A 12524-nucleotide genomic window follows, 5' to 3' on the forward strand; every position below is an offset into this window, starting at 1 on the left:
GAGAGGCAGAGACACAGGCAGAAGGAGAAGCAGGCTCCATGCAGGGAGCCTGACGCAGGACTGGATCCCGAGTCTCCAGGATCACACTCTGGGCCGAAGGCAGCGCTGAACCGCTGAGCCACTGGGACTGCCCTATATTCTGGATTTAATTACCCGCCTATCAAAAGATGTACAGACTGTTTCACAGCAGTTGAGAAAATGTGCCCTGCCGCACCCACTGCAGCCAGTGGCAGCCACGTAGGCCTGCTCTTCCACAGTAGGTGGAACTGATTGCCCTTCTGCGCCCCAGGGTGCCAGGCTGCCCACATCCACCACCCAAGGGAAGCAAGAACAAGAAAGTGTGAGCAGCAGTAGGAGGGATTTTTAGACCTAAGAAAACATTTCTTTCCATTTGTAGCTAATGCTGGGTTGTTTCAGCAGGGAATTCCTCTTCTGCTGGTTATTTATATAAATATTTCCTATAGTTATTTCTATATTTCACAGTATTTTCCTTGTGAATGAAATATATTTTCCACTCTGTATACCTTTTGTTCAATTAGAGAAAAAGAGTAATGGATTTCTATGTATTTATGTTGCATGTACCCACCTTGCCAGACTTGCTTAATAATTCTAGTTTTTTTATTGAGGAGTCTTGGTTTTCTTCCTCCCCCCAATTCTATTGCCAGCAAAGAGATGTGCTTTTCAATGCATCTTTTTCTAAAGCTTATACGTATCTTGCTGTATTTTTCTAGAAAGTCCAAGACAAAGTTACATGCTATTGGCAGTAATAGTTGCCACTCTGTCTGGGTCTTGATTTTAATTGGAATGATTTTGTTTCACTATACAGAGTAATGTTTGCTACTTGTTTTTGATAGATAGTAGTTTTGTTTTTTTTTTTAATGTTTACGAACTTTCTTTCTATTCATGTCTTACTCTGAGGGTTTTTTGTTGTTCTTTCTCTTTCTTTTTTTTTTTTTTAGAATCATTGGTATCTGTTATCAAATGTCTACAGCATCTATTGTTGTATGAGTTCCTCTCATGTAGTGGAGTGATAATGATGGATTACTGAGCAGTAGTGGAGTCCCTTACACTTCTCCACCTTCCACCCCCCACCCCCCAGTACACTGGATGTAGCAACAGATAACTGCTTTTCCAATCACTGCTAGATTGTCTTGCCTCTATGCACACTCATAAAGAGATGACTACAGTTTGCTTTTTAAGTAACTCTTATAAACTTTTTGTGGTTAAAATCATGTTGGCTTCATAATTACCCTTCCAATTTCTTTCATTAAAATAGATTAAGCAGGTTTTCCATTTCTTGGTACATTTTTGGTGATGTGTATTTTATTTGGAAAGAAGTCATTTTTCCATTCAGTTTTCAAATATATTGTCATCAAGTCATTTGTAGTAATGTCTTAAACTTCTTTTAACCTCTCCTATTTCTGGAGTGACATCTCCTTTCTCTTTCCTAATCTTGTTTCTTTTTGCTCTCTCTTATTGAGGTTTATAATAAATTGGTTTATAATAAATATAATACCTATTTTGTTGGTCTTCAAGAGACTCTTCTTTTAGATTTTATTTACAATTTCTATTATATTTTTCCTTTAAATCTAATTAATCTTAGTTTTTCTCCTTCACTGATTCCTCTTCCTAGTTTATTTGTTTCTAGGTTCTTTTTCTAATTTCCTAAGATAACTCTGGTGGTATTTTCATATGTTCAGGCCAGGAGAAGCCATATTCTCTAAAGGCAGGAGGGTGCTTCACCAGCTTTCATAATCCTAGAGTTTAGGCAAAGAATAATCACACAAGTTATGTAATCAGGAAAAAGCAGCTCACAAACGGCCTGCCACCTTGGCTCCCATGAATGGGAGAGCCCAGCCTGAAGCCCACTTAAACTATGGCATGTAGAGCCATTCTAGTAACTTCTCTTAGCCTCAACCCCATCCTCTGTACAGTGAGAAAAATAGTGGTCCTTACAGCCTCATTCTCACCACTGCTGCCTTCCTTTGCTAGATGTGTTCTATACTTGCCATCCGACAGTCAGAAAACATCTTTAAAGGGAAATTAGGTCACCTGCCCCCACAAGTAAGGCTGCTGTGTTGGATAGGCCCTGTGAATCCCCAGAGACTATATTTATGTGAAAATCTCAAGGTGGGGAGGAAGAGTCCACATACCTGCAGGATCAAAAGGCAGAATCTCTCCCAACATCCCAAAGACGCCATCACTTTGGTCACGGTTTGGCCAGGTGTTATTTCTAGGTCCCTGTGGCTTCTGCCCCAAAACCTCCGACATCACATTATCCATATAGCTGCTCACCAGACCCAAGCTGTACAAGTCGGAACTGAGATCAGATATGCCAGGCCACTGGCCAAGAGGGGACAGGCCTGCTCCAACAGGCTGTGCTGGCTGCTGACCTGAGCCATGTACCCATTTCCCAGGGGCCCGAGGCTGGGGTGGGGGCTGCTGAGGTCCAATGGGTTGGAGCAGGTGTTGGTAGTACTGGACTTGGGGTTGTTGTTGCTTTGGGGATTGCTGCTGAGGCGGCAGGCCTGGCTGGGAAGTCAGAGTTGTGTGGGCCCCAGCCTGGGGTGGCCGTGCTGGAGGGGGCACTGGCAGTGGTGGCTGCTGTGGCTGCATGGCTCCTGCCTTCTGTTCAGTCACCATGGCTGTGGCGGCAGAGTTACGCCTTGTCACCAACGGGGAGCCCTGATGTGACTGGCCCATGTTAAAGCCAGAGAGAAAATCTATCACCTCCTGCATTTCCTGATCGGTTGGTAAATTCATACCCTTTTCATCCTTGCCATCATCCCCTTGCAGGAAGTTGTCACGCCTCTCCATGAGAAAACCATTGGCTATTTGATTACTGGAATTCTGCGCTGACTGTGAAGGGTCTGTAGTCCTAGGGAAATTACCAATGTTCAAAATGCTTTGTAACCTTGAATCAATATTGCTGGGCATTTTGGTCTTCTCTTCCGAACACCCAGCTATGAAGAGGTTTTTGGAAGGAGTATTTGGGATGGAGTAATTTGTGCTGCTACTAGAGCTGGTACATGAAGCTTTCTTGGTGAACCGGGATGTCAGTTTGGAGAATGTCTTCTGCAGGCCACCTGAAGATTTGTTTCCATTCCCAGAAGGCAGGTCAGCCTGATTCCCAAAATCGCAGATCTCCCTTTGAAGCTGGATCTGTATGCAGGGTAAAGCTTGTTCCCTATTTAAACAGAAATTTATTTAAAAATTAAAAAAGATAAACATGCAAATTGGATGATGAAATGGATCTCTTTGCATTTAAGAAAGACTTTAAGGACAAAAAAAAATCTCTCTAGTTGGGGGACGCCTGAGTGGCTCATCAGTTGAGCTTCTACCTTCGGCTCAGGGCGTGATCTCACATCCTGGGATCAAGTGAGTCCCACATTGGGCTCCCCATGGGGAGCTTACTTCTCCCTCTGTCTGTGTCTCTGTCTCTCTGTATTTCTCATGAATAAATTAATAAAAATCTTAAAAAAATCTCTCTAGTTGGTATCAGGTTCACTTATTTTATAGATAAAATGAACGCCTGAGACTTAAGTGTACATAAGACTGATCCAGCTGAGGAATGTGGATAAATCTACACAGGGGGAGAGGGGGGCGAGCAGGACTCAGCGACACTATATAGCACTGTTGTCCTTGGAAGTAACTTATAGACAGTGTCAAGGACAGATGGTTGTTACTTCCAAGGTTTTCTGAGCACTTTTTCTAGTACTCTCTTTCTAGTACTGAAAGAGAGCCCCAGAGATGGAAAGGGTATGAGGCTGAGGCAGGCGATAGCTGCTGTTACCTTGGATAAGCTACCTCAGTGTTCTGGGACCTCAGCACTCAGGAGTTAAGAAAGGGGACACATGGCTAGATGTTTAAGGTCCCTGCCATTCCCAAGTTCATAATTCCTAAAGACAATCTTATAACTGTCAGCTACTTTCAGATATAAATAAATCTCATGTAGACTAGAAGTAATTTTTTTTCCTAAAATTTATTTATTCATGAGGGACACAGAGAGAGAGTCAGAGACAGAGACAGAGGGAGAAGCAGGCTCCCCGCAGGGAGCCTGATGTGGGACTCGATCTCAGGACCTGGGATCACGCTCTGGGCCAAAGGCAGATAGATGCTCAACCACCGAGCAACCCAGGGGCCCTAGAAGTAAATTTTTTAAACATTTCTCTGGTCTTAGTTCTTAAGAACACGAGTCAGGCTAAAATCCTCTTGATGGACTTACTCTCTCTTTTTTTTAAAAGGTTGCCCTGCCTATGTGTATAGACCTACCTCTCTAAGCCAATTTTTAATTTTTAATTTATTTTTATTTATTTGTAAAGATTTTTTTTATTCATGAGAGACACAGAGAGAGGCAGAGACACAGGCAGAGGGAGAAGCAGGCTCCCCGTGGGGAGCCTGATATGGGACTCAATACCGGGACCCCAGGATCACACCTGGGTCAAAGGCAGACGCTCAACCACTGAGCCACCCAGGCGTTCCATGGACTTACTCTCAAATGATAAAACAAAGAAAGGCAAACATGTTAAGTAACTGAGGAATCTGGGTAAAGGGCAGAGAGCAATTCTTGGTACTACCACAACTTTTCTGTAAATTTGAACTTATTCCAAAATTAAGTCACCAAAAATTTTTCTTTCTTGCCTTCCTTATATCCATCAGTGATGTGGGCACACATAAAACTGTATGTGGTGGCACTGTCCCTACATATGAGCCTGAATGTAAACTACTACAAGTGACTAACAGGGATACCCACCTCCCTGCCCTCCAGCGGTTGAGGTCCAGCACGGCTGTGTAGAGCACGTCCACCAGTCCCAGGGTCTTCTCAGGATCAAGGCTTCTCTGCAGCAGGGACATGGTTGCAGGGTCTTCTTTCAGGCACCTAGGCACGAACCAGGTTGTGTCAGTATGGGATACACTTCTCTGAATAAGTATTTCAAGCAGGCCTCATACAAAAGGCTGCAATTTTTACATGCTTTTGGCACCAAATAAAAATTTGGCAATTAAAGACCAGTTAGAGAATGACAAGGTTCTCACTGGAACTTGCTGCAGAAGGAGGAGGAAGCAATAGGGTGCAGGATCTCCTTGGACTTCTAATCATCTGGAGTCTGTTTAGGAGGAAGAGCAGGGCTCGGCGGACGGGCTACCTTCTGGGGGCCTAATGCCCTCACTGTCCACACCGGCTCCAGCCTGGACTTTCCGTCCTACCATGTTCAGATTCTGTGACCTGACACAGTTATCTATTCCTCTGCAAACCCTTTCCAAAACACCCCTGCCTCCGCTTCCTCCACAGCGCTTCACACCTGCACCCAAGAAACTAAAGGTCAATGGAGGGGAAAAAAACCCAGATTCACTGAAAATGTCAGGTAAGCAACAAACACAGCCTTCCCATAAATGAATGTTTTCCCTTTCCAAGCTGACCACTTCAACCTGCATCCGCTCTCCTCAGAGCTTGGCCACTCCTGCTGCTTCTCCTCTTCTTTCCTATCACAGTGCTCACGTCACTGACATGAGATCTGCTCCCTCTCCTCACCACTGACCCACCAGCTCAAGTATCCATGCCCGCACTCCCAGCCTGACTCTCCGATCACGGCAGGAGACCTGCTCTGCCACAGGCTGACCCTCTAGCGGAGCACTGCCTGCTCTATATCTCTTGCTTTCCTGAGGACCCTGCTCACCTAATCACCCTCTCTCTCTCTCCCTGTGACATTCCCTTGTGCCAGCAAACCAGCCTCATCGACCAGCGTTTTTCTCTTAGCTCCACATTCCCTTCTGCTAATTTTTCTGCTCCCCCTTTTAGCAAAACACATCATCTCTTCTTTTTCCTTACCTCCTTGTCTCCCCTCACCCCACTCCCGCTGGGCTTTGATAGACATAACTCCACAAGAATAGCTTTTATCAAACAACTTTGATCTTGCCAGTGTCAAAGGTCAATTACCTGTTCCATCTTACTCAATCTCTCAGCAATGTTGTGCAATACTTCTTTCCTCCTAGAGCACTATCTTCTGTAGCTCAGTGACCCAAACTTGCTCAACTCTCCTCCCACCCCAGCTAGCAAGCTCCTTCCTGGTCTCCTCTGTTGACTCCTACTGCTCCGCTTCCCCTATCTGTGTATGGCAGCGCGTCCTGGGCTTTGTCTTTTCTCCCTACACTGCTGCGGCTGGTCCTGCAGCTGTACAGACCATCCTCTACTGAACACTCATAGTCTCTTCACCAGCTGACCCCCTTCTCCCAAACCCCATTCTCCCATATCTAACTACACACTTGACATCTCTTGGGTACATCTCACAGGCAGCCTGGTCAGCACAAGAGATTCCTCTTTTCTCCATCAAAAACCACTCTACGCTTCCTCCATTAGTAAACAACACAGCTGTCTATCCCCAACCTACACATCATGGCTAGCTACCTACAGCCCACACCAGTCCATCAGCAAATCCTGACAGCCCTTCTTCCAAAACACATTCTCAGTCCAAGCACTTCTCGCCACCTCCCTCATTATGGTTCTACTCCAAGAAGCCAGTAGCATCTGTGTCTGAGGACCCACCTCCCAGCTGGTCTCCTTTCCTCACTCCTGTCCCTCCCAGCCCACCCTCCCCAGCCAGAGTGAGCCTCTGATAGCACAAATCAGAACAATCACTCCCCTCTTTAAAACCCTCCAGTGGCATCCTGTCATGATTGAAATAAAATCTAACCAGCCCTCGAGGGTTTTGGGGACCTGGTCCCTCCTGCCTCTCTGGCCACACCTCTCTGGCCACTGTTACCTCCATTCTCTTGTCTTAGTCACAAGACCCTTTACTTGCTCCCTGAATATGTTGGATTTGTCCACATCTCAGGACCTTTGCTTTTGCTGCCTCTGCCTAGACTGTTCTCTCCTGAGAGCTGCTTCCCAGCATTCAGGTCCTCACTACCCACTCAGGATACCTCCACTAAGAGGCCTCTTCTGAGAGGCAGAATCAGGAAGATGTCAGTGTGCTCATAGGCACTCTGGGAGTTAAATGGTGAAATCGACACTTGCAAAGCCATCCTAAGGAGGCAGCAGCACTCTTCAACATGACTTAACGCTTGAAAAGAAATCTATCAGTGAAGATATGAGCCAGCTTGCCTCAGAAACCCTGCAAAAGGCAAGCTCCTCCAGTGCCCAACCAGACCTTGGACTCCTGGGAGAGAATCTTGGCCAGTGAACCTGGCCAGGGTTCATGTACCCGATTCTCTCAGCCTGGAATTGCTGATTATTAGGACATACTTGCTCTGTGCTCCCAAGCCACTCCTGGTTGTGATTTGGCTGTTCACATATGTTTGCCCACTAGGAGAGCATTTGCTGGTCATGCAGAAGAAGTACTACACTTGCTGGTGAGAATAATCTCTCTGAAAATCAACACACTGGCACTTTTATTTATCAGTCTTGAGAGTTGAACAATAGAATCCCCTTAAGAGACTAAACCCATTCTTTTGGTCAATCTTGCTTAAAACCCATTCTTTTGGTCAAACTTGCTTAAAATCCTCTACCTGTTCTTAGATAAAAATCCAAGTGCCTTGGGGGAACCTGCACATCCTGGCTTCTCTGGCTCTCTCTTCACGGCCACCTACCACATATCCAGCCATGCCAGTTCACTCCCCAGGGCTTTTGCATTTGCTATTTCTTCTACCTGGAAGAAATGCTTTTCCCTTCTGCTCTCTATGTGGCTGGCTCCTCTCAAATGTCCTATCTTCAAGGAAGGACCCTTCGTGACTGACCTCTTCATCCAAAATGTCCTCCCCTCCCTGGCGCTACCTCAGTTATTCTCCATCATAGACATCATTCTACTCTTATCCCCTCATACATGTACCAGGCTTTGAATTGGACTCTTATGCTTGTTGGCTGTCCCCTCACTCTCCCTCCCATTACAAAGTTGACTCTATTAGAGGCGGAGACCCTGTCTGTCTTGCTCATGCTTAAATTCCCAGACCCCAGACAGTGTCTGCCACATAGTAGGTATTCAGTAAGTGTTTGCTGAAAGGAAGGATGGATTGACAACTTAAATAAGACAGTTAAAAAATCTAAATAAGGTATTACTTTGTTTTAAAAAAAAATCCTATCTGGCAGTGTGACACACCATTTTTTTAAAAGCAAAGCATGTAATAAATTCTTGGCTGTCTTTGCTAACAATTCCATTTTTCCAAAGGTGGAATAAAGCATTCACTTCTGTTTGCGTTCTTCTTAACAAGCATGTAGTTTATACTTAGAAACAAAAACAAGTATTTTGAAAACTTTGTGTTTTTACCAAAAGCCACCAGGGGGAGCCTCTCCAAGAAATTATAGTCCATAAGGTCTTTCATGGAGGTTCAATGAATTACAAAGGAAATCAATCATACATGGAGAGTTCTGGAAGTAAACTGCAGTGTTAACCATTTAATTACTAGTTGTTTCTATTCACCTAATTATTCAAAAGTTCAAAATGTTTTCTCTAAAATGGGAATCCTGGTTAAGTTTAATATTTTTCGGGATCCCTGGGTGGCGCAGCGGTTTGGCGCCTGCCTTTGGCCCAGGGCGCGATCCTGGAGACCCGGGATCGAATCCCACGTCGGGCTCCCGGTGCATGGAGCCTGCTTCTCCCTCTGCCTGTGTCTCTGCCTCTCTCTCTCTCTCTGTAACTATCATAAATAAATAAAAATGTAAAAAAATATTTAAAAAAAAAAAAAAAGTTTAATATTTTTCAATAAGAAGCTGAATCGGGGGATCCCTCGGTGGTGCAGCAGTTTGGCGCCTGCCTTTGGCCCAGGGCGTGATCCTGGAGACCCAGGATCGAATCCCACGTCGGGCTCCTGGTGAATGGAGCCAGCTTCTCCCTCTGCCTATGTCTCTGCCTCTCTCCCTCTCTCTCTCTGTGACTATCATAAATAAATAAAAATTAAAAAAAAAAAAACCTAAGAAAGTTAAAAAAAAAAAAAAAATAAGAACCTGAATCGGGAAACAAATGAATTCAGGAACCCAAAAATCTTACAGAAAAGTGAGCATCTGGTTTATTGTTTGATAGGAAGATATGTATATAAATTAACAGTATACCATCCAATAAGAAATAAAAAACTTAGGGGGAGGAGGGAACTCCTAGAAGGGAGGTTTGGGGACATGAAGTGAACTGCTTGCCTTTCCTTAACATACCAAGTCCTAGAACTTTTGGCAGAGTCTACCATTGGACCCTCACATTTCAAGGAGAAATGGTTTAAATACAACTCAAATAAATTACCCAGTTACCACTTTAGTCCACACAAGCACCAAGAGTGCCATCATGCCTTACTACATCTCTTCCCACCAAAATGTTTCAAGACTTTTCTATGTGGTTACTCATTCATATCACAATCTTAATAACAGAAGCCTTCTAACAGATGCTCAGTTTTTGCTATTTATTCATAAGGTTATGATGCTGATCCTCTAGTTGGATTTATATGCACATCACAAGGATAAATCCCCAGAGGTGGAACTGTGGAACTCCTGAGATCACATCTCTTATTTTAGGCTTCTGATACACTGAACTGCCCTCCAGTAATGCCATATGATTTATCCACCTCCTGTACCTGTTTTTGTACAGTCTGTCCAAAACCTTTATTTTCTATTTTTTTTCAAATTTATTTATTATTTTAAAACAATTTAACAACATGAAGGGCAAAAACAACATTGTATTATTGTTTCTTCACTCTGCCTTTATCAGGTGAGGTTACATATTTTCTTCATCTATTTGTTGACTGTGTGTCTTTTTGGTTACTTATTCATGCACCTTGTCCATTTTCTTACTAATCTGTAGGAGCTTCTGTTTTAAAAAACTACAAAGGATACTTTATCTATTTTAAGGCTATAAATGTAATTAAATAAAAATAAAAATGGCTCAGTCCGTCCCCAGACTTGTTTTGTTTTTAAAGATTTTATTTATTTATTCATGAGAGAGACAGAAAGAGAGAGGCAGAGACACAGGCAGAGGGCAAAGCAGGCTCCATGCAGGGAGCCCGATGTGGGACTCGATCCCGGGACTCCAGGATCACACCCTGGGCCAAAGGCAGGCGCTAAACCGCTGAGCCACCCAGGGATCCCCCCCGCCCCCAGACTTGTAATAGCATGAGCCCAAGACCATCAGGGTTGTTACTGAAACAGAGGAGGAGAAGGGATTCTATGTTCTGTGCTCAGCTTTAGAGGAGCACTGGTGACTTTGAGAAAATGATGTACTCTATTCAAAAGCTGTGGACTCAGTAACAGAAGATAATGTTGCTCATTGTGATCCATGAGTATACAACATTTTACTTACATTATTGGTCAAAAAAAACTTATTTTTCAGACATCCTGGCTTCCTTATCATAGACTGATAACCATGACATATCATTACCCATGTACTTGTACAAGTAGCAAGACCTGACATGTCACTTAATGCAGGATTTGTCCAAAACAAAGCACTCTTTTCAAAGATGTGGGAACTTCAATCAGAGCTTAAGCTTGTGTTAAGAGTCACATTACCATGTGGATGGGACTTGAACCACAATTCTGGAGCCCTCTAAACTGATCTGGGGGGCATAGGCTTCTTTATTTTCAATCTGTGCTGTGTCAACTACCACCTAAAAGAGAGAGAGAGAAACAATAATCAGCTTTCAGAGAGGAAAATGAATTACAAACAAATTCAATAGATGAGCCTACTAATACTGAGAGACTCTGGCAAGCACTATTCTCATGGCAAGGCAATTGTGCAGAGGCCAGTCAAGAGCCGCATGAAGACAAATATAAGTAATAAAAATGACTGAACACAGTAATACTTCAATAAACAAAAACCAAACTCTGGGTGCAGGATGTACTGAACTTTGTAAGCATTTTTAGTACTTTTTCCAAATCATAAATATGTTAATTAGGAATTATTTGTTTCCTTTTAGTATTTTTTTACTTTATACACTTGAAAGTAAAACTGTCATTAAAAATCTAACCACAGCTTCAGAAAAGTCCATTTGTAATGACTGAATACAAGCTAGAAGTGGATGAAGGTTTTTTTAAAAAGTTCATTTTATCCTCAACCATCGATAAAAACAACTAGGTCAGAAAGGTGAAGATGATTCTTCTCTCAAAGATTTCTTCTTTTCTCTTTCTCTCTCTCTCTTTTTTTTTTTTTTAAGAGAGAGAGAATGTGTGAGCAGGGGGTAGGGCAGACGGAACAGAGGGACAGAGAGACCTGACGTGGGGCTGAGATCTCACAACCTTTAGATCATGACCTGAGCCAAAATCAAGAGTCAGATGCTTAACTGATTGACCCAGCCAGTCATCCCAATGGTTTCTTATTTGGAGTAGTCTTTAATATTACACAGGTGAGGTAGTAGCCTAGGTAATCTAGAGTTTGACAAAATGATTAATATATTTTAAAATAACTAAAAGAATTTAAGAAAATAATCATAAAGCACTTTAAAAATAAATCTGTTAAAAAAAAAATCTGTTATGGGTGCCTGGCTGGCCCATTTGGTAGAGCATTTGACTGTTGATCTCAGGGTCGTGAGTTCAAGCCCCACATTGAGTGTTGAGATTACTTAAAAATAAATAAATAAATCTGATATAGTTCAAAAGCCATGCAGAACTGCTTATTATGATTCTAAATTCAGCCTCTAATGGAGCTGATTTCCACTGCTGTAAACAGAGTTCCCACAGCTGGTCTGCAATGTCCTTTGGAAAAGACTTCCTGTCCAAGTAATAGCCATTGTTGGACCAGGCAGGTGTTTCCTCTCTCCGCCTATCTCCAGAGCCCATAATCTAAAGGTTCTTTGTCAGTCACACACAAAGGTGCCCTGGGAGCAAGGAGTAAGGAACTAGAAGAAATTTCTGCTCTCTCGGTAACATGGGACTTTTTTTTTTTTAACCTACAATGTTTTCCCAAAACAGCCTGTGTATCCTTCTGCTTTACTTTACCCACTCCTTTCTGGAGAACTTATGCCATGGTTGTCCTAGTTTCAGCCAAAATGATCTTTGGGGGGATCCCTGGGTGGCTCAGCGGTTTAGCACCTGCCTTCAGCCCAGGGTGTGGTCCTGGAGTCCCGGGAGCCTGTTTTTCCCTCTGCCTGTGTCTCTGTCTCTCATGAATAAATAAATAAAATCTTTAAAAAAAAAATGATCTCTGGGAATACGGATCAATTTCCTAGAGGCAGTGGGTTCTCTCACATATGTCAGCAGGGTGTCTCCAGCTTGATCCTTCTCTTAGGGACTCCTGTATTAAGGACTAGATGCTAAAGGAAGCAGAATTCACTACTGTGGACAGGCCCTCACCTGGTCCTACACAAGGCAGCACCACCCTAAGGTAGGCCACCTGAGCTCTCCCTCATGTGACACAAAAGGACAGCAATCCTCCCAACAGTTCCATTTCTGGATAAAGTAGGAATTAGAGTAAGAAACAGTTTTTTAAATTTTCTTAATCTCTAATTAGTTACCTTTAACCTCTGACTAAAATGCCATATCTTTTCAAAAAGTAGTCATTTAATTCTAGAAAGTGGGATCAAGTATATAAGGTTATATGGGTCTTAGATGCCAAGCAAAA

General features: G+C 43.2%; 1 protein-coding gene across 6 annotated transcripts in view; it reads right to left on the reverse strand.

Moving 5' to 3' along the window:
- GARRE1 (granule associated Rac and RHOG effector 1) overlaps positions 1 to 12524 on the reverse strand; it is an 82004-nt gene that overhangs the window by 10014 nt on the left and 59466 nt on the right. For all 6 annotated transcript variants that reach the window (XM_055311367.1, XM_055311363.1, XM_055311365.1 and 3 more), the window contains 3 exons: positions 10478 to 10575; positions 4754 to 4879; positions 2154 to 3187 (listed from right to left, as the gene is read on the reverse strand). In XM_055311367.1, coding sequence (XP_055167342.1) covers positions 2154 to 3187; positions 4754 to 4879; positions 10478 to 10575 — 1258 coding nt within the window. The remainder of the gene's footprint in view (positions 1 to 2153; positions 3188 to 4753; positions 4880 to 10477; positions 10576 to 12524) is intronic.

The sequence above is a fragment of the Nyctereutes procyonoides genome, unplaced genomic scaffold, assembly GCF_905146905.1.
Source record: "Nyctereutes procyonoides isolate TBG_1078 unplaced genomic scaffold, NYPRO_anot_genome, whole genome shotgun sequence".
NCBI lineage: Eukaryota > Metazoa > Chordata > Mammalia > Carnivora > Canidae > Nyctereutes > Nyctereutes procyonoides.